This window comes from Lethenteron reissneri, chromosome 65 (genome assembly GCF_015708825.2).
Source record: "Lethenteron reissneri isolate LAM-NWPU_2019-01 chromosome 65, ASM1570882v1, whole genome shotgun sequence".
In the NCBI taxonomy this organism is placed as follows: Eukaryota; Metazoa; Chordata; class Hyperoartia; order Petromyzontiformes; family Petromyzontidae; genus Lethenteron; species Lethenteron reissneri.
In genome coordinates, this window is record NC_083843.1 from 12,363,226 (window position 1) to 12,385,580 (window position 22,355).

General features: G+C 45.8%; 2 protein-coding genes across 2 annotated transcripts; both read left to right on the forward strand.

Moving 5' to 3' along the window:
* The first annotated feature begins 388 nt into the window (after positions 1 to 388).
* LOC133359471 (tumor necrosis factor receptor superfamily member 6-like) lies at positions 389 to 9,878 on the forward strand. Its single transcript, XM_061577889.1, has 6 exons — positions 389 to 610; positions 2,242 to 2,286; positions 4,630 to 4,705; positions 6,953 to 7,093; positions 7,528 to 7,712; positions 9,849 to 9,878. The coding sequence occupies exons 1-6, from the start codon at positions 563 to 565 to the stop codon at positions 9,876 to 9,878; spliced, it is 525 nt and encodes a 174-aa protein (XP_061433873.1). The 5' UTR covers positions 389 to 562.
* Positions 9,879 to 12,074: 2,196 nt separating this feature from the next.
* LOC133359472 (tripartite motif-containing protein 75-like) lies at positions 12,075 to 17,755 on the forward strand. Its single transcript, XM_061577890.1, has 4 exons — positions 12,075 to 12,369; positions 14,058 to 14,579; positions 15,760 to 16,155; positions 16,992 to 17,755. Exons 1-4 carry the CDS (start codon positions 12,075 to 12,077, stop codon positions 17,537 to 17,539), a joined length of 1,761 nt encoding a protein of 586 aa, XP_061433874.1. The 3' UTR covers positions 17,540 to 17,755.
* Positions 17,756 to 22,355: the final 4,600 nt, after the last annotated feature.

A 22,355-nucleotide genomic window follows, 5' to 3' on the forward strand; every position in this document is an offset into this window, starting at 1 on the left:
GGAGAAAGAAGCCGGAGGACCCCGATAAAAAAATCCCACGCGATCACGGGGAGAGAGACACAGACTCCACATATACAGCAGCAGGCATTGTCAGGGTCCGTATCGAACCCACGACCTCCTGCGTACCAGGCGAGGTAGTCAACATCTCATCACAACAGGACGCACGAGAGGGAGCATCGAGAGAGGCCCTCCAGTGGGCATTTTTGGGTCTCCTCTTCCACGCTGCGCCAACGACGTTGTAAGAGGCGGGGGTAGCCAAAGCCTCACACCAACTTGAAGGGGCTACGACCTGGAATGCAGCTTGACTGGTTTTACAACACTGCCATACCTAGCAAATACCCTGCGCTCTCTCTCGCGTGTTTGTTTTACTACACATCACCTCGCATTCTGTTTTCAAGGTCTCCGAAGATGCTGATCGATAACCATTTCCGTCATTCTTTCAGTTCTCTCTTCAGTCGGCGCCGCTTAAGCGAGCGCACGCGGAGTGGAGGAGGCTCGTGAAGAAGCCGCAGCGCAGAGGAAGGAAAATCACCGACGGCGGACGAGCGGAGGGACCTAAAAAATGAATCTTCCGTCGTGCTTCATCGCCCTTCAATTGTTTGCGACGATTGTGAGTGAACTTACGCTCGGCGCCTTCGCAAACCAGATGACGTCTGGTGTGGTCTGGGACTGTTCTTGTTGTCTTGGTGTGGTCTGGGACTGTTGTTGTTGTATTGGTGGGGTCTGGGACCGTTGTTGTGTTGCCTTGCCCCAAGCTTGCATTTAGTGTTGGTAAATCGCCACGAATTGATGTCTATTTGACTCTCTTTTCTTCGCACGAATTTTCCTCGGATGTCTGTCAAAAAAAAATAAGTTTCTCTGCCACGGCAAAGTTTTCAAAATGAAAACTCACCAATTAAATGATCGGATAAGTCACTCAAAATGATGCACAACTGATGGCGATTTTAATTGTTACTCTTTCGATTGAGAATGTTCGACCGACGGATGATCGCGTGCTCAGTGATAATGTCACTTTCCTGGCACCCACCCAGCAGAAGATTCGGCCCACTACGTCGATGATAGCAGAGCCACAACCAATCAACATCAATCAAACTCAACCCCACTAATTGGATGATAGCAGAGCCACAGCCAATCAACATCAATCAAACGCAGCCCCACTAAGTGGATGTTAGAGCCACAGCCAGTCAACATCAACCAAACTCAGCCCCCCTGTGTGTAAATATATTGCAACTATTGTACTGTAGTGGCGAGCACGCGGATTTTGGATTAATCGGTGCAACACATTTGTTTGGGATTAAGCAGTGTGTGATCTGTAAATACGCATGTCCAAGATATAAAAGTGTATAACTTTTTTATGTTAAATTTTGACTTAAAACTTTAGTGACTGCAGGAATTCATATTCTTTGATTCTTTCGGTAAAGTCACGTAGATAGAAAATAAATTTAAAATAAAATTTAAAATAAAATGTAAAATAAAATTTAAAATAAAAGCAAAAAACCCACTTTCCGGGTTGCTGCATATGTAGAGTCTGCTGTCTCTCTCTCTCTCTCACTGTGGTCGTGTGGATTTTGTCTCCACATCAACCGGTTTTCCCCTCCACATTTAGAATCAATGTCACCACGCGTTTAGAGTATTTGACTGTTGCTGTAAATTTACACGCGGTGATGATGATTATATCAGCCCACTTGGTTGATCTGCTATCATTTGTGATGGCCAGGGTCGCTTCTGAACAAAAGAGCCACTACACAGCACCTGGTGGAATACAACATAGTTTAGTTTTAGTATGGGTTTCGATGTATCTCCGTAGGTCTCTATGTTCTTTTGTGGGTCTCTATGTGTCTCTGTGGGTCTCTATGTATCCCCATAGGTCTCTATAGGTCTCTATGCATCTACATTATTTGGCTGCTGCTGTGAATGTCCATGCGGTGACGATATTAGCCACTTGGTTGATCTGCTATCGTTGGGTGCGGTGGCCAGGGGTGGCTTCTGAACAAACATAGTTCAGTGTTGGGGACCTTACATCTGGTTAAATAAATACATAGTTTGGTTTAGTTTATGAGTCTCTAAGTATCTCTATAGGTCTCTATCGATCTCTCTATGGATTCACCGCTTCCTTATTTACCATTGTGCATTCTTTTGGTCCTCATTTTTTATTTTTGAAATTTGAAATAGACGCAGTTTTAGTTTAAATGGCGTATTTTGAGAACGTGTTGATGGACGCGCGTTTCCTGTTGTCTGCAGATACTTCTCTCTGAAAGTGCGACGATCAGCAACGGGCTACAAGAGGTAAGGTACAAACAAAAACGTGTGGCCACCAGGAAAATTGTAGGGCTCGTCAATTGCACCCCAGCATCTCAAAGCCATGGGTTGGCTGACTGAGATGACTGGTAGATGCACCACCAGCTGTACCCCCTACTGTTACAACTCGCAGCATTTTATCTGCCCGGTGCTCCATTCATTGTTGTGAGCGTCGTTCCTGTGCGCTCGGCTATAGCAACAACAACAACCGCCATTCGCCACTAAGTGGCGGTGACGTCACCACGACACTTATGCCAGGCCACGTGAAGTGTCGAACGCCCGCTGAAGGAGGTCATGGGGCAGACCCAGGTGCCATGGGTCGACTGACTGAGATGACCGAGATTCACCGCCTGTGCCCCCTACTGTGCTAACTTGCTGTGCTTTAGTCACCTGGCACTCCACTCGTTGTTGTGAGCGTTGCTCCTCCACCCTCTGTTGTTGGAGGGCTGTTAGCGAGTAACAGCACCTATAGAGGCTACCGTCACTGTGGCACACACACAGAGAGGGTGGGGGTGGCCAGCAGCACGCGTGCCCAGCCGCCTTTGTCTCCCCCATTGGCGATGCTTTACTACATTTTGTAGCTCACTTGAGGCTGGGTCGACCTAGGGGAACCCCTCATCCCCCGGGTTGCAGATCCTCGTCCTGTAACTCGATGGCAGGGGCGATGGCAGAACAGATAACGTGAAGCTGAGCATACGGAGTGTGGCTGGGAGGTCTGCGGTTTGTCCCCACCCAAAGCGGCCACTGTTGATGGACAAATTCATGGTGGGCGAGGACGCTGAGCATTGCGGTGTCCCCGTGGTGGATAGGGAAATGTTGACTCCCTCACTAGGTATGCAGGAGTGCGTGGGTTCAATCCCAATACTGACAATGCCTGCTGCTGCTGTATATGTGGAGTCTGCGTGTCTCTCTCATCATCATCACGGTGGCTAGGAGATGTTAACGACCTCGCCTGATACGCAGGAGCTCGTGGTTTTGATCCCGACTCTGACATAACGGTGGCTAGGCAGATGTTAACTACCTCGCCGGGTATGCAAGAGGACATGGGTTCGATCCTGACCTTGACATCACGGTGGTTAGGAGATGTTAACTACCTCGTCTGGTATGCAGGAGGTTATGGGTTTGATCCCAAACCCAGATGTCTGCTGATGTATATTTGAAATCTCTCCCCGTGGTCGCGTGTCTTTTTTTCCGGAGTCCTCTGGTTTTTCTCCCCCACATTTAGAATTAACATCACCACTCGTTCAGAGTCGTTGCTGATATAAATTCCTAAGTGATGATGAAATCCGCCACTGCGTGGTGGTCAGGGTCACTTCTTAAAAAGAGCTACACAGCTCAGTGGGGTCTTACACCTGGTACATAAAATATTTTATTGTATAGGTCTCTATGGATCTCTGTGTGTCTCTACGAGTCTCTGTATGTCTCTGTGGGTCTCTATGGATCTCTGTGGGTCTCTATGGATCTATGTGTGTCTCTGTGGATTTCTATGTGTCTCTATGGATTTCTATGTGTCTCTATGGATCTCTGTGTGTCTCTATGGATCTCTGTGTGTCTCTATGGATCTCTGTGGGTCTCTATGGATCTCTGTGGGTCTTTATGGGTCTCTATGTGTCTCTACAAGTCTCTGTATGTCTCTGTGGGTCTCTATGGATCTCTGTGGGTCTCTATGGATCTCTATGTGTCTCTATGGATCTCCGTGTGTCTCTATGGATCTGTGTGTCTCTGGATCTCTATGTGTCTCGACGGATCTCTGTGTGTCTCTATGGATCTCTGTGTGTCTCTATGGATTTCTGTGTCTCTATGGATCTCTGTGTGTCTCTATGGATCTCTGTGTGTCTCTATGGATCTCTGTATCTCTATGGATCTCTGTGTATCTCTATATAGCTCTGTGTCTCTATGGATCTCTGTGTGTCTCTGGATCTCTGTGTCTCTATGGATCGCTGTGTGTCTCTATGGATCGCTGTGTGTCTCTATGGATCTCTGTGTGTCTCTATGGATCTCTATGTGCCTCTATGGGTCTACATGTATCACTATAGGTCTCTGTGTCTCTGTGGGTCTCTATGTATCTTCATAGGGCTCTATGGATCGCACATATATGTGTCTCTATGCATCTCTATGCGTTTAGAGTATTGGGATGCTGCTATGCCTGTCCACACATTGATGATGACATCAGCCACTTGGTTAAGTTGCTATCATCATTTGTGATGGTCAGGGTCGCTTTTGAACAAATGAGCCACTACACAGCAGCTCAGTTGTGTCTCGTTACACCTGGTAACATAAATTACTTTGGTTGTTAACTTTTTCTCGTCTTGAATGTTTTTTTCCACGCAGGTTATCAAAGGCGGATGTAACGAAACAACACACTACTTGTCAAGCAGTGGCATCTGCTGTGAACTCTGTCAAGCAGGTAACCTGCAAAGACCGAAAGGCCTGACTCAAATACCACCATCGAAAGGTTTGAATGTAGGTTCGTTGAACTTCTATCGCACTGCACGTAGCCAACAGTGGATAACTGGAGGTGCATTTTTGAGTCTATGGGCAGTGTTGAATCTATATGGGTTGTGTAGTCTATGGGCAATGTCGAATCTATATGAGTAGTGTTGAGTCTATGGGAATTGTTGAATCGATATGGGTAGTATTAGTCTCTGGGCAGTGTTGAATCTATATGGTTAGTGTTGAGTCTATGGCCATTGTTGAACCTATATGGGTAGTGTTCGTCTATTGGTAGTGTAGCATCTATATGGGTGGTGTTAGTCTATGGGCAGTGTTGAATCTATATGGGTAGTGTTAGTCTATGGGCAGTGTATATGTTGAACTCTTTTTCACACCGTATGTAGTCGATCGTGGCTAATATGTGTGGGAGGAAAGACAATAACACTGAACACAACAACAAAAACCAAAAAACAAGCGGCAGTTCTAAATGAAATTACGTTTCAGTCTGGATGATTAAATAGTGCATTTCATCGCTCAGAGTTACCATATTCAAGTTAATGCTTTATGTGAATTGAGCACAGGGTTGGGAAATAATTTATTTTTTAAGGAATATACTCAAATGAGTGGATAAATCCAATCGTTTGAGCTGCAGTGTGGTGGTGGTTGGTAGCTGCTCATGAAGCACGCTACTACTGAGCAGTTGGAGACAGTCACCCTCCATCAACAACTACAATACACTATTATACACTACACTATTATACACTATACTGCTATGCAATACACTACTATACACTACACTACTATACCCTATACTATTATACCCTAGACTACTATACCCTACACTACTATAACAGGACCCTGTGGGGTGGGCTGGTAGGACCGAACAATTGAATGGCTATAATAAAATGAAATGGCAAAAAATGGCCGCCAATAAGTGGATGCCCCGTGGCCCCGCCCTCCACCCGCGTAACCCCGCCCCGGCCACCCGTGGCCCCGCCCAGCCCTGCCTAGCCCCGCCCCCTGCCGCTGTAGCCCCGCCCAATACACCCCGAGCGGGGGAGAGATTCCCAGGCCTGGCTCGGCTGGAGAGCCGCCGACGAGGGGGGGGTATGGAGTTGTTTTTAATGTAAAAGCTTTACATTTAAATGTTTCTATTAAAAAACATCAGGGAATGTAACATTGTTAAACATTAACTCCCTTTCACACACAGGGGGGAACTATACGAAGGGAGAGCTTGAGGCCTAGGTCTAGGCTTTAGGCCTAGCTGTAGGCCTTAGGCCGCCGTTAGTTAATTGTTAATATAAATGTTTAAATTATTTATATAAAAGCTTTAAATGTAAATGTTTATATTTAAAAACATCAGGGAATGTAACATTGTTAAACATAACTCCCTTTCACACACGCGGGGGTACGATACGAAGGGAGAGTTTCAGGCCTAGGTCTCGGTTTTTGTAGGGTCATGCCAAGTGTTTGCAGTAGGGGGCGATGTTGCTACACGGACGGACGGACGGACGAATTAATCTATTGGTGGCTGGTCCACTTTGTTCCTACCAGTATAATACACTATTATACCCTACACTACTATACACAACACTACTATACACTACAATACACTACACACTACACTTTTATATCCTCCGAGCCCCCTTTGTGGAAGCTTCGCTCACCCCACTCCCTTCAGCCAATCCGCGTCCTCCAACGGCCGTAAACCATCGCCCCCCTACAGTCGACCCTCGTTACCCACATTTTACATTTGAATCTCTCCTTCAACCTATCGTCTTTGAGGCCTCCCTGCACCGATCAGAGGACTTGGTGGAGTTCCTAACTGTCCGTTCACACGTAAGTGGTCTGTTGCTTCGGTCATTGTATCTACATGTATCCATTGTTCTTGGCACAACAAACTAAGCAATATATAAAATAGGAGGTACGGGCAAAGCAGACAACAATCTACACAACAACAACAAGCAGCAGCTCTAAAGAAATTAGTTTTCAAACTAGTACTGTAGTGTACAGTACAGTGTACAGTGTATAGTAGTGGACGGGCAGTCCTCAGGTTGTGAACCTAATTCGTTCCTGAGACCCGTTCCTAAGTGAGTCTGGAACACAGCAAGGTGGGGAAGGATAAAAAACACCCTTGGATTTGAATTCTAGTTCAGTCGATGAGTCTGTTTCCCTCCCCCTACCCACCCACCTACCCACCACCCCTGCTGTCAACTTGCAGGTAGCAGGAAGGTGATGGATTGCGAACCAAACAGCGGCACGTTTTGCACGGAATGCTACCCAGGAGAAGACTACATGGACGAACCGAACAGCTCCAACGAGTGCAAGAAGTGCACCGTTTGCAACGTGAATTGTAAGTGGGGTTGGGTGGTTGTTTGTGGACAATACGTGAACCCGTTCACAAAAAGGAGGGGACGGGTTTGGGGAATCAAGTGGTTTGCACGATTCACTCACCACTCACAATACAAAGTCAAATCTTGCCACTGCGGCGAGGGAGATGTTGACTACCTCGCCTGGTACACGGGAGGTCCTGGAATCAATCACGACCCTGACGATGCCTGCTGTTGTATTTTTGGTGTTTGCGTCTCTCTCTTCGTGGTCGCGTGGATTTTTCTCCGTGTCCTCCGTTTTTCCCTCCATATTTAGAATCATTCTTCACCGTGCCGCATGACCGTTCTTCAATAAAGTGTCACCGCGTGTCGCTTCGCGTTACCGCGTGATGCTACACTGCATGCTCAGATGTTCACCAAAGTATTACCCACATGCGGCGGCGGTGGTGGTTGTGTTGTTCCGCAGTCGAGAAAACTGTGAGCGGATGCACTACCATGGAGGATACTCTCTGTCGCTGTAAAGACGGCTTCCAGAGGGCTTCCCCATCGGACCCCTGCACGGAAGCGAAGGGAGACGCAGGTTCGGACGACCGCTCGCTGCACCCACGTGGCTCTAACGCGCTCACAATCGACGCTGGCGGGTCGGGGAGGGTAAGGGGGACACACACGGGGATTGGGAGAGCTGCGCGGGAAAGGTGCATGACGACCGTGATGAGAATTGTAGTGTATAGTTTCGTTTATAGTGTAGTTTATAGTTTAGTATATAGGGTAGTGTATACTCTTTGGTTCTTTCGGTAAAGTCACGTAGATAGAAAATTCATAGATGACGACGTTTCGATCCCAACAAAAGCGAGAGGAGCTCTTACCTGAAGATGGTTGCTTGTGTTGCGATGGAAACGTCGTGATCTATTAATTTTCTACCCACGTGATTTTACCAAAAGAACCAAAGAGTATGGATTCCTGCAGTCACGAAAGCTTCAAATCAGGATAGTGTATAGTGTAGTGTATAGTAGTGTATTGTAGTGTAATGTATATTGTAGTGTATAGTGGTGTAGTGCATAGTAATAGTGTATAGTAGTGTAGTGTATGGATGTGTAGTGTTTCGGAGTGTAGTGTATAGTAGTGTATTGGAGTGTAGTGTATAGTGTAGTGTATAGTAGTGTAATATGTAGTGTAGTGTACAGTGTAGTGTATAGTAGTACATGGTGTAGTATATAATGTATATTGTGTAGTGTTTAGTAGTGTAGAGGCTTGCAGGAGGAGGAGGGATCTGATGAGCTATGAAGTTCTTTGTTCTCAGACGTCCAGGTGAGGCGCACGCAGTGTGCGAGTTACAGGAACAAGCACACAAACACACGATAGGGGTGCAGACCAGAGGACAGTCCCAGACCACACCAAGACAACAACAGTCCCAGACCACACCAAGAAAACAACAACAGTCCCAGACCACACCAAGAAAACAACAACAGTCCCAGACCACACCAAGAAAACAACAACAACAGTCCCAGACCACACCAAGAAAACAACAACAACAGTCTCAGATCACACCAAGACATCAACAGTACCCTCGATAAAATAACACTTTCGAATGTAACTATGGGTCATGCAGGTGTGGCCATGGATCAAAGTTACAAATCACATTTGCCAATGCGATTTGTAGCATCATGGGGACCTCCCTTGTCAGTTTCAAAATCTGAGAAGAGGTTTTAATCTTTCTGGCAGTAAAACAGGAGATGTTGAAAAGATGTTAAAACATGTGGACCAATCAGTTTTAAAGACAATTAGAGAGGCAATTAGAGACAATTACCACAGCATGTTTTGTTTGCATGCTCAACACAAGTATATGTGGTTAATACAGTAACTTGACTCCTTGCAAAAGGTTTCTGTTTGGTGTTTTAACATCTTAACACAACCCCAGCTTCATTGTTAGAAAGGGCAAAACCTTTTCTGCGATTTGTAGCGTGGATCCTCGGTTGCATGTCGGTTTTAGAGGAGGACAACAAATAACCTTCGTGTTGCAAGTGCAAAGTGTGAAGGCCAACCACCCATAACCCTACCCCCAATTCATTGCCATCTATCGCGATGTACCAACAACAACAGCAGCTGCTCACTTCCAAGTGGCGGTGACGTCCCTATGGCCTTTGTGCCAGGCTGGGTGCACTCTTGGGGCCACGTGAAGTGTCAAAGGCTCCCATGACCTCGGTGCTATGCAAGAGAGAAACTGATGGCAATTGCAACATGGCAATTCACTGCATCAGTGGTGGTTCCTAGCCTGGGCTTGGACAGATTTTTTTTAGGTGAATCATTAAAACACACAAATTAAGCATAGAGCACGTTAAATTACAACTTTCTTTGTTTTGTCAAATCCTATGTATGTATTACACTACACTATACAACCACACTACACTATTAGACACTACACTACTAGACACTACACTACTAGACACTACACTACTAGACACTACACTTCTATGCACTTACTATGCACTGCTATACACTACACACCACACTACTATACACTACATATTACTTTACGCTACACTACTATACACTATACACACTACTATACAATATACACTACCATATACTATACACTACCACACTACACTACACTGCACACTACACTATTATTCACTACACTACAATACACTACACACACTACATTATACACTAAACTATACACTACTCTGCTATTTGTGTACGATCCTCAGACGTTGCTGGAGCTATCGCTGGTGCTGCCGTGTTCCTCATTTTACTTGTGGTGACCGTGGGCCTCTTTCTCTACAGAATCTGCCATGGACACTTCCCCTGGGGTAAGTCGCGGTGGCTAGGAGGATGTTGACTCCCTTGCTTGGTATGCAGGAGGTCGTTGGTTCGATGCCAGACCCTGATGATAGATACCTGCTGCTGTATATTTAGAGTAGTGTGGTGTGTATTGTATAGTGTAGTGTATAGTGTAGTATACTACTTCAGCCCACCGGTGTGTTGGAGAGTAAATCCACCACATTTACAATTTGAGTACCATGACATTTCGCTGGTAATTACATCAACAATCATCATCTGGCGATTTTCCAAAATAATGAACATCCTTGAGTTGGTTGTGATATTACACTTCACATTAACCCATTACCCTTTTAAGATATATGAAGAAGAGAATAAGCCCATCACGACAGGTCTATATGATGTCATGTATAATTCTCAAGCATATATATAAAACAATTCTCTATAATAATGTATCTTTCTCTCTTATATAGAAAGGAGTCGTGATAGAAGCCGAAACATATATTTGAATATGGAAGAAGAGTATTTGAATGTAAGTCATTCCACCTCGCCAAGTCTGTGTGACCTGACCAAAACACACTCCTGTTATTGGTGTCTCTGCTTAATGAGAACCTCAGCAGACCACGTGAGTCGCATCGTCAGCATAAGTAAGTGAAGCAATAGGCGTGGCAGCACTCGTAATTATAATCTGCGGCAACCGGTCCTTGTTGACTCTCCAACGACCTTCAGATCGCCTTCTTTCTAAGGACTCCGTGGTCAAGGCCCTGATCCTGGGGTGATCAGGCCTAGTGAGTGGGTATGTGTGTGGTTGAGTGTGTAAGTGGGTGGATGGGTGGGTGAGTGAGTGGGTATTGAGTGGGCGAGTGGTTGAGTGGATGGGTGAGTGGGTTGGTGAGTGAGAGGGTGAGTGGGTGGTGAGAGGGTGAGTGGCTGAGTGGGTGGATGAGTGAGTGAATGACTTAGTTGGTGAGTGAGTGAGTGGATGTATGGTTGAGAAACCATACACCTGGTGGCCAACTACAAGAAACGTCTGACCTTTGTGATTGCCAACAAGGGTTTTGCCACCAAGTACTAAGTCATATTTTGCAGAGGGGTCGAATACTTACTTCCCTCATTAAAATGCAAATCAATTTATAAAAAATTTGACATGCGTTTTTCTGGATTTTGTTGTTCTTATTCTGTCTCTCACTGTTCAAATAAACCTACCATTAAAATTATAGACTGATCATTTCTTTGTCAGTGGGCAAACGTACAAAATCAGCAGGGGATCAAATACTTGTTTCCCTCACTGTAGAAGTGTAATGTATGACTTACTGTTAGTAGCTCAGCTTATAGGAGAGTATATTGAGTATATTGATTACATTGATGTATATTATATTTTAGTTTTTTATCGGTTCACTATATGGTAGTCATTATATAGTGTAGCGTATACCCAGTTACTTAATGTTAATAGCTCAACTTATTGGAGAGTATATTGAGCACATTGATTATATTGATGTAGTTTATATTTAGTTTTTTCACATAGGTGTATTGTATGGTAGTAGGGCATTTGCAGTTCTTTAGAAGCTACTCCTTCTTTGTTGCCCACAATGCACGAGCTTGATACGTGGTGGTTTGGCTGCTGCAGCTCCTTACGATTAAAATTTCCCTCCCTTTATTACTGCTAATCCTACATAATACACGAGCATAATATGACTTTGATACCTCCCCCACCACCTACACATTCCACAAGGAGTGACTAATCCCATATCTGCATTTTTCATCAATATGCTTAATTCCGCTGTTGATATGTAAACTTCTTTGTCAAGGCGCTCTCCTCCTCTAACCCAGCTTAAATATATGCTGCCAAGCTTGGCGGTGTTCATTGGGACGCTGTCTTTCCGACAGCTCTGTTTCTTCACCTGAGGAGGGCTACTTGTGTTTTGGCCAAAACGTCGTGATAATTTTTATTTTACTATGTTTTATTTTTATTATTTTATTATTTCCCTTCTACGTGACTTTACCGAATGAACCAAGAAGATGCATTTCAAAGTTTATATTTTTGGTTTATCGTCATGTACTCCACCTCCCCCCCCCCTATATGCTTGGGAGGCTGATCCATGCTTTGGTGCGGTCAAGGGATGGCTCTCAATTGGTCAGCCCTGTTGTGCGTGATGATGATGATCTGGCGATTGCTGCTCACTCACTTGCTGTACCTTACTCTGGCAGAGCGCAGATGATTTCATCTGTAAAATGAACACGGAAGATCAAGAGGGCAACTGGAAGGACGTCAAGAGGGAGTTGCCAGATTTGCGTGAGTGGATCGGCAAAACTCCCTCCCTTTTCCTGCACGAGCTGAGGAGGGGGAATGTGGTTACGGAAGAGGCGTACTGGAGGGCGTTTACAATTCCCGACGCCGCCAAACGCGCGGACTCAATCCTGTTGCCGGTCATGAGACGAGGGGACGTCAAGTGCCGAGAGCTGTTGGAGATACTCGAACAACAGCGGAGCAGGGAACGGCATTTCCTGGACATGCTGAAGACGAGCCGTGCGTACATTTTACACACTCGTCAGCATTGCAATCCATTAAACGTAGTCTTTTTTCACTTTTTTTAGAGCGGAAGTACTTCGTCTTAATAATTTCATTAAATATAGCGACATTCATGCTAATTATATTCCATGGCTCTGTACAAATCCTATTATATTTTGCAATTACCGAGCATATGAACACCCTCGGAAAGTAAAATAAGTGATTTTAACAGAGAAATGAGTCCACTAAGTCTCAGCATCGCAGGCCCACAGTTCCAACATCTCACTCAAGCGGGAAATCCTTCGCAGACGGGGCAGTGGTTGAGTGGCCAGCAAAGTTGCGACTAATTTAGGCCAATCTCAGTGTACACTGGATACATATCATTTATATCCCATTTACATCATCAGCCAAGGTCAATCCACTGCTGGATGAAGGTCTCGCCAAGCCTCTAATACCTCCCACGACCCTTCTCTGCAACGATCTGCTTAGCACTTGCACGCGAGCTGATTTAATCGCCGGCAGTAGCTCCATGTCTATATTAACATACATTCGCAGTTCGATGTGGCTTCGGGCAATGCAATAGTTTGAATACATTTCTGAAAAAGTAAGCGTAGTATTCATCAATTGTCCGCTTGCATTCCCGGGAGCCTCGATAACACTGTGAAACATTTCATTTATTTATTTTTGTCCCTGGGTAGTAAGTGTTATTTTCTAATTGCTTATGCCTCAAAAGTACAGAAAATGGCTATTTATTCCCCACAAACTTTTGTGACCAGGACAGTGATATTTAGAAATTTACCTATTTTCCAGAATATTCCAGATAGATTCAGTGTTGAATAAGCTTGGAGTAAATTATATAACATTCGATAACTTTCCAGTAATATAAATAGTAGTATAAATACAGGGGCCAGTTCAGTTTAGTTCCAGCTGCCTAAGTGGATACATATCTGCATTTTTCTGAGATGGCATCAAGAGGCTGAAAACATCTGGCAGATGCATTTTTATATGTCTGCGGCCAATTTATCAAGACATAATCAATGTTGGAGCAACACGGCACGGCACCACGTGCTCTGATGCTGCCGCGTTGTAAAGGTTTGGTACACTCGGATGCAACGCCGCTGGCTACAGCACAATCAGTGGTCACCGGAAGTTTAGTAAACTAAACTAAAACTATTTTTTTAAACGAAGCAATTAAATTTTACAAGGTAAAGCCCCACTGAGCTGCTATGTATAGCTCTTTTTCAGAAGCGACCTAGCCATTACAAATGATAGTAGCTCAACAAAGTGGCTGATATCATCATCACGTGGAAATGTATAGCAGCCTAATGCTCTAAACGAGTAATATTAATTCTAAATGTGGAGAAAAAAACACGGGCAGGGAGAGAGAGACACACAGACTCCAAATATAGAATAGGAGTCAGGGTCGGGATTTAACGCACGACCTCATGCATACTCGGCGAGGTAGTTAACATATCCTAGCCACTGTGGCACATGTCACCAGCTTGGAAGGGAGGGCAAAATATCCTCAAGAAGGGGGCTCTAAAGCTGCTTCTAGTCGAGATCCTTCCACCAGTAGTGGCATGGGAAAGAAATACCCAGGTGCACCGTTGCCTCTCATTGCGACCACTTAATCATGGCTGACGATAGTGAGAAAGAAACTGAGTCGTGATTGTAAAGATTTACACGATAATTTGTTTATCTTGCAGATGTGTGCTCGCCCACTCTGAACCCCAACTCAGCACACCGATGGCTCAACATTTCTTCCGATCTCAGGACAGTGACATGTAACAAGGGTGATCAGCCTTACTCTGATCACGCAGAGAGGTTTGAGTGGTGGCCAATAGTCCTCTGCTTCGAGAACTTCTCGTCGGGTGACCACTACTGGGAAGTTGACGTGAGAGCCTCGGAAAACTGTTCTATAGGTGTCGCACGTGGGTCGATTCCTCGGAAATGCCAAGACATGTCTGGCAGGCTGGGCTGGAATAAGCAGTCTTGGGCGTTCATTCAATGGGATTCAAATCATTCTGCAAGACATGGCGACCGATGCAAAACTTATTCAAAGATTACGCATTTACAGAGAGTCGGCGTTCACTTGGACTTTAACGCAGGAAAGCTTTCGTTTTACAACGCCAGCACCATGGAGCTGTTGCACTCATTCGAGGACATTCCAAGTGAGCCGCTCTTTCCGGCTTTCAAAGTGAAGTCGGGCTCAGTCGCGATTTACGAAGGTGAGTACAAGGGCGTGTCACGCATAGGGAATCCTTGACACTGACTTGGAGTGTATTCATACCCAGAAGGGAAAACGGTTCAGAATCGTCGCCTCCGAGTGTGCATGCAGGCGATGTAGCCACAGCAATAGAGCACGTGAACATCTCTTTTGTTAATCCACTGCTGGATGAGTGCCCACTCAAATCCTATAGATCGGTCGTGGAGGTTATTTGGCCCAACTTCACCTGCTATCTTTGTGTGTGGCGGGGGTAGTAAAGGCTAGAGAGTATAGATGCAAGGTCATAGCAGTAGAGCGTGGAGCTGGGAGCGAGGGAATCTCCAAGCTCTTGTGTTTCTGCCGAACGCAGACACAGCGGTGGTTCCTGAAACACTGCGACATTGTTCGGGTCACCACTCGGGAAATAAAAAAAGGCCGATTGTCTCATTCTGTAACACAAATCGACAACAATTTCCAATTGTCTGAAATTTCATATCGAGGCTTGATTTTAGTATTTTTTCTTTTTCATTATAATTATAAAATCGGGAGCACAGATGCCGAAAGGTGAAAGCGGATGTTAATTGAAAAAGCATAAACATTACGAAAAGTGATGGCGGAAGTTGCTATTCTAAATCATACTGGGAGATATAAAGAGAATGTACAAAGCGTGGTTGTGGGCACATTGATGGCTGTTGGTGACAGAGACGGAGATGGAGTGATATAAATTAACGTGCAGAAATATATTGTGACATCCATAATGGAGGTTTTTGGGTTAGATCGCGTAAATGTATAAATGGGTCATTAAACCAGCCAGCACCCGACACAGCCAACTAGTAAGGGTTGTCACGTAAACAGAACATTCCAATTTGTCACTAGTACAGCACTGTTGTATAGTATAGTGTATAGTGTAGTATACTAGTACAGCACACCGGTGTGTTGGAGAGCCAAGCCACAACATTTACAATCTGAGTACGACGTTTCGCCAGTAATTACAACTAGATTTAAAGCTTTCGTGACTGCAGGAATCCATACTCTTTGGTTCTTTCGGTAAAGTCACGTAGATAGAAAATTAATAGATCACGACGTTTCGATAACAACACAAGCAATCATCAGGTGAGACAAACACAGCTTGTGTTGCGATCGAACAATTGCAAAGTTAGAACTCAAATTTGTTTTGTTTATTCTTACAAATATTTTAACAGTACAATCATTCAAGAACCTGACTGTGGATGAGAGCATAGAAGACATTCAGATTTGTGATCACTTTGCAAACAGCGAGGATCATCGCACATATAACACCGATGCAGAGAAGGGTGACAGCGAAGATGCATTGCTCAGAACGGGGATGGAGGAGCCTCCGGTGGTACGAGAGTTGATCGGTAGGATCCCTGCAATGCTACATCACGAGTTGCTCATCCAGGGTCTCATCACGCAATCTGAGCTCTCAGAAGTCTATTCGATGCCCCACGCGTCAGCACGAGCTGACTTCATCATAAGCCGCCTCGATCGCAAGCAGGAAGAGAGCCCGCAACTCCAAGAGATTCTGCGTGAACATCGTGAAAAGCAAGAGGCATTCCTGAAAATGAGGAGGGAATCGAGTACGTGATATGCTGTACATGCAACACAATGTGCATTCCTGAGTGCATTAATGCATCATCTTTGTCACTCACTTCTAATGCTGATGTACGATGAAGAAAGATATCCATATGAGATGTGAACCCTTAATGCAGTGCAATAAGTCATCGTTTATCACAGTAGATGCGTTGCTGAAAAGCGCCGCATGAAGGGAAAATGCGTTCATGAATTGTGGTAGGAACCTGGAGTACGTGGAGAAAACCCACGAGCATCAGAATCTTTATCCTGGATGAGGACTCTGATGAGCTATGAAACTTTTTTTCACAGATGTCCAGTAGGGACACGGGGTCAGCGAGTTACATCAACACCAAACAATAAGTATGAAGCGGGCAACACGTAATCCCGTATAGATGGATTCCAGATGAAGATGAATCCACTTGCTGTACTGCCATATCCTGGCATGGCAGCAGGTGGCGACTTCGTCGCCCTTGCGTAGGAGATTCACGAATCTGTGTGATCCACCAACTTGCTGGATTACAGGCGGCGCCATTGGTAATGACCAGACGTGTCCTGAAGCCATCAGACAGTTTGGTGAACAGTTTACTGAGAGTGAGATTGGGTCAGTCAGTTGATACATTGGGCTCTATTTAATTTGCCTTTCATAGTAATGGCAGGAACCTAGGGCAGAAACGTAGGAACCCCTGATAAAGACTACATCAGCTGTGTGAAGTACAGCCCGGCACGCTATAATTGTCATCAGATGTTTGTACTTGTTACTGACATTGCAACGTGTAAAGTGTATTTCTCAAAAGTAATCAATGTTCGCTTAACACAATATGTGAATTATTATCGTTTACAGACACTTGCTCGCCGACTTTGAACCCAAACACGGCACATCGGAACCTCCAGATATCTGCCGACTTTAAAACCGTCAGGACCTCCACACACACCCAACCTTACCCTGACAACTCAGACAGGTTTGACCACTACCAAGTGGTCATTTGCTCTGAGAAATTCTCGTCGGGTCGCCACTACTGGGAGGTGGACGTGAGGGGTTCTGAGAAATTTAACATCGGTGTTACGTATGACGCGATACCACGGGAAGGTGATGACAAAGCCTGTAAAATTGGTTTCAATAAAGTTTCGTGGAGCTTTAAGAAAAGGGGCAACACATACAAGGCGGTACATAACGAGACGGAAACAAACCTGTCGGTGCGAGATGCTCCCAAAAGAGTCGGGGTTCACCTGGACTGGGAGGCGGGCGTCTTGTCATTCTACAGCGCCGACTCCATGTCGCTGCTGCATCGATTTCAAGGAAAATTTGATCGAGAGCTGTACCCTGCAATGGCCGTGTTGCGTGAAAGTCTCTCAATATGCCCGTTGCCGTACGCAGACGCTCGTTGTTAGAGATGGGAGGCCCCTATTTGAGTGGTTGCCCATGCGACCCCTGTATGTATATAGAGTAACTCCCTGGCCAACCGCGAGGGTTCAGGTTCCTGAAAAACCTCGCGGTTGGTAAAGTTACAGGGGGCCTATGGGTAGTAGGGGGGTAGGGGAACCACAGCCGTGGTCAGACTCGCCACAGCTTAACTAAGTTGCCTGATTATAATCAGGCAACTTAGTTTAGCTGATTAGTTTAAAATTAAGAAGTATTATCGATGATTACGATGACAATGAGATGATGGGGGTGAGGGCTGGTTAGAAGGAGGAGAGGCTCAGCCCAGCCACCCCCTATTCCTCCGGGCCACAGACTCAACACCCTCTCACTACTCGCTGCACGCTTGGGTCAATAATTAAGGGCAAAATGAATGTGTACTATGGAGTACTGTACAACAAATCAGACGGCCAGCTGATCAGTTGAGCAGCGCCACGGCCCCGCGGAATTTGTTTTACATTTCGAGGCAGAGGATACAAAACATCTGTATTGATGTCAGGTTTTGGCGTATTTTTCTTTAACGGTTTTACTTAACTTGATTCCTCTGTCGTGGTCAAATCTTGTAATCAAAATTTCGTCCTCTTCCCGTTGTCCAATCAATTCCACATTTTGCGCACGTATGCCTGTATCAAAATCGGCATCAATTCATCAATTAATTCGCTACTTTAAAGCAATTTACATTTTGTATGGGACACCTTATTTTATTTAGATATTTGTGTAGGTCAAAAACGCCACGGTCCCTAAACTGTGAAATCGGCTCGCACAAAACGCAGGTGCCGCGTGCCTCAGGCGCCATTGACTTCTCGACCGCGAGTTTAACGAAGTTGTTAATTAAACCGTTTTAAAAAAACTTTTTTAAAAGAGTTTATTTATATTAATCTGTTCATATGGTCGATCATACTGCTATGTTAAGACGCTGTGTAAAATGTATTTATTTTATGCTTATGATCAATGTCATGCTAATGACTGATTTTATGTCTGCGATTCAGTGTATATACGGTATTCCGATGTCCTACTTCGTCTTTAACTTGATTCTGTGAGTGTCATATTTTGTATTAAACTCCATAAAGTGAGTGCAAACAAAACCATTGCATTCTCATGGCGTGCATCATCTTAAACTTGACTGTGAGTGAGCAGCTACAACATGGGACATTTTTTTGCGAGTATTAAAGTATGAAAAATAACAAGAGGTTTTAACCCTTTCTGGAAATAAAACAGTCGTTTTAAGATGTGTAAACATCAAATAGAAACATTCTGCAAGGAACCATATCACTGCGTTAACCACACACAGGGTAATTATAGTGAACATGCAAATATGCTGCTCGCCTTTTGGCGTTCTGTTGTCCGATACTGGTGAGACTGGGCCCTAAAGAAGTCTGCTGTCTCTGGTGTGGATCAATCAGTCTCAAAGACAATACCATTAATTATCAGAGCATGTTTTTGTTTGCATGTTCACCACACGTTCCGCATGTGGTTAACGCAGACACGATTCCTTGCAAGAGGTTTCTATTTGGTGTTTAAACATCTTAACACGACTGGTTTATTGCCAGAAAGGGTTAAAACCTCTTGTTATTTATTCATACGTTGACTGTGAGTGGCCGATCTGTTACTGAACTTCATTCAGTGATTCCCCACCCCACATTTGGTTGGCAATATCTTTTCGTTCATCGGTTGCATAACGCTGTGTGGAAGCTTCCTGGTCTGTCGCTCCGCACGAAGCTTCAGGTCTTCTCGGCCGCGGTCATTCCCTCCCTTCTCTACGCTTGAGAAACGTGGACCCCCCTAATGGAGCATCTTCACAGGTTAGAAACATTTAGGCTGGCCTGCCTACGATCCATCCTGGGTTTAACCAGGCTGGATTGTGTGAGGAGCTCACAAATCCTTGAAGATCTGGACAAAGTCTCATTGGTGAGCTCTTCCGGCAGGCAAGGCTGCGTTTGGCTGGGCCATGTCGCCCGCATTCCCAGCCACCGCATGCCTAAACAGCTTTTGTTCTGCCAGATCGAGGGGGCTGAATGGGCGTGGTACAGGCTAGAGAAGAAATGGAGTGATGTGGTACAAGATGATGTGGAGCTGAGTGGACTTGCCGATGACTGGTACCAGCGGTGTCAAGATCGGCCTCTGTGGAGGAGGCTCGTGAAGGACGCTACTGGGCAGTTGGAGGTAGTAGCCCTCAAACAGCAAAGAAGGGCGGAGGAGCGAGGCTCACAACAACGAGCGGAGCGCCGGGTAGCTAAAGCACAGCAAGTTGGCACAGTAGGGGGCACAGGTGGTGCATCGGCCATTCATCTCAGTCGACCCGTGGCACCTGCTGGGTCTTCCCCGTGACCTCCTGCCAGCGGTTGCTCGACACTTCACGTGGCCTCAAGGTGCACATGGCCTGGTACAAACGTCGTGGTGACGTCACCGCCACTTCGTGGCGAATGGCGGTTGTTGTTGTCTGTGTGTAGCAGCACTTGCCCCTGCAGCCCTGCTAGAGGCTACCTGGGGGATTTTTGCCTGTGTGAGCTCCAATCGTCGGGAACCGGCATGTGAGGGTTTCTGTTTTATCGTCTCCAGCACTACACACACAAAAACAAAGCTCCCCCAGGTAACCTCTAGCAGGGCTGTTGGGGCAAGTGCTGTTGCACATACAGACAAAGCTCCCCTAGGTAGCCTCTAGCAAGGCTGTAGGGGCAAGTGCTGTTACAGACACACACCCACACACAAACACACAGACACACACAAACAAAGACACACACACTACCCCCCCCCCCCACACACAAAGACACACACAAACACACGCACAGACACACGCATACACACACAGACATACCCCCACACACAAAAAGACAAAGACCCCCCATATAGCCTTAACAGACTGTAGGGGCAAGTGCTGATAGCGAGCACCTATGAAGTCGGCACGGCAAACGAGAGGGTGGGTGGCCAGCACCACAGCCGGCCGACTTCGTCTCTCCCCCAGTGGCGATGATTACTACACCACCACTACCACCACCGCTAAACCAGGTACTCATTTGAGGCTGAGCCGACCTAGGCGAGGCCTAGGATGGGTTCAGATAATCGTCACTGCTTTCCAGATTGAGGGGGCCCCCCTTGATCAAGTGACCGAGGCTGCCCCCCCCCCTGATCACGTGACCGGGACTGCCCCCCCCTTGATCACGTGACCGGGGCTGCCCCCCCCTGATCACGTGACCGGGACTGCCCCCCCCCCCTAATCACGTGACCGGGGCTGCCCCCCCCCCGATCACGTGACCGAGGCTGCCCCCCCCCCTGATCACGTGACCGGGGCTGCCCCCCCCCTTGATCACGTGACAGGGGCTGCCTCTGATCACGTGACCAGGGGAGGGGCAAGTTCCCAGGCATATCGAAAATGGAGTCCTCTGCGTTAAGCACCATAAATTGAACATAAAATAAAAACGACAAACTTCGTTTTATTTGTAGTCCACCAGGTGTAAGCCCCCCCCCCCCCCCGCCACTGAGCTCTATAGCAGCTCTATTTAACACATAGCAGACTTTCGCGATCAATATCCATAATAGAGGTTTTTGGGCTAGATCGCCACGTAAATTTATAAATGTGTGGTTAAAACCCGCCACCACCTGCAGCCAACTACATAGCAGGTTTTACCAAAAAGACTTCCAAAATCTTAAACAAACACAAGATCCAGGTCAGATTCAATAGAGTACACGAAATCCGTGATTTGATGTCATTCCTGACATGCAATACCCAGTAGTCTACAAACTAAGTTGTGTCTGCGGCAGCTGTTACATTGGGGAAACGAAACGACGTTTCGGACCGTGTTCGCGAACACAAGGCATATTTGAAACACGGCAGAACCAATACCTCTGCCGTGGCTGATCATTGTTATAACGCGGTGGGCTTGCACAATATTTTTTTTTCCGTGACAAAGGTACTCTGAAAACCTTCGGGCTACCATCAATGATTTTGTCCATGAAGCCATCCAGACATATATAAACACAGAGACAATTTCAACCGAGAAGATGGGTAAAACTGAGCAATCATTGGAAGGACGTTATTAACCAGGTAAAGGCATAACTCTCTGTGATGCTTCCATCCTTCCTGCCGTTTGGCTGTTATCTCCGACTCTCTGAGTTGCATTGCCCTGTTGGATGCCATTGCATTAACGGGTAGGGGTCTCACTAACATGTCCACCTCTGCTCCCTTAGCCTCGATGTATCGATGGTTCTCCCCAATCTCTCTCCATAATCTGTACTATTTACAGTGCTAATCTCCCATTAACACTACTGCTGTGTGCATGTGCGGTGACAGTGCTCTCATGCGGCGACGGAAGCTCATTTACGTTGACATGCTAATCTCTCTCCCTAATCTATCGCTGCCTAATCTCCCCATTAACACAACTGATGTGCTTGCGTGTGGGCATGGGACTCCATTCCAGATCGGACCCCGCTTGCTTGCCCTTGGGCTACACCCCCCCTCAAACATATATAACCCCTTGTTGTAGCCGCTCTCTCGCTGTGTTCTTCCTAGTTCAGCAGTTCTACAGTTCTACTGCTGAGTTCTATTTCTCCTGATGACGATCGCTTGTGTTGCGATCGAAACGTCGTGATATATTATTTGTATTTTATTTTTATACCTACGCGACTTTACCAAAATAACCAAAGAGTATAGTGTATAGTAGTGTAGTGTCATAGTTTAATCTACAGTGTAGTGTAATAGTGTAGCATATAGTAGTGTAGTGTATAATCATGTAGTGTAATAGTGTAGTGTATAGTCGTGTAGTTGTTCTACCCCACTGCAGATCTGAGGGT

Coding starts and splice junctions, on each gene's coding strand:
- LOC133359471 (XM_061577889.1), top strand. CDS start 563: ATGAATCTTCCGTCGTGCTTCATCGCCCTTCAATTGTTTGCGACGATT. Junction 611..2,241: donor TTCAATTGTTTGCGACGATT/GTGAGTGAACTT, acceptor TGTTGTCTGCAG/ATACTTCTCTCTGAAAGTGC. Junction 7,713..9,848: donor ACGCTGGCGGGTCGGGGAGG/GTAAGGGGGACA, acceptor CTTTCTCTACAG/AATCTGCCATGGACACTTCC.
- LOC133359472 (XM_061577890.1), top strand. CDS start 12,075: ATGAACACGGAAGATCAAGAGGGCAACTGGAAGGACGTCAAGAGGGAG. Junction 14,580..15,759: donor CTCAGTCGCGATTTACGAAG/GTGAGTACAAGG, acceptor ATATTTTAACAG/TACAATCATTCAAGAACCTG. Junction 16,156..16,991: donor GAAAATGAGGAGGGAATCGA/GTACGTGATATG, acceptor TATCGTTTACAG/ACACTTGCTCGCCGACTTTG.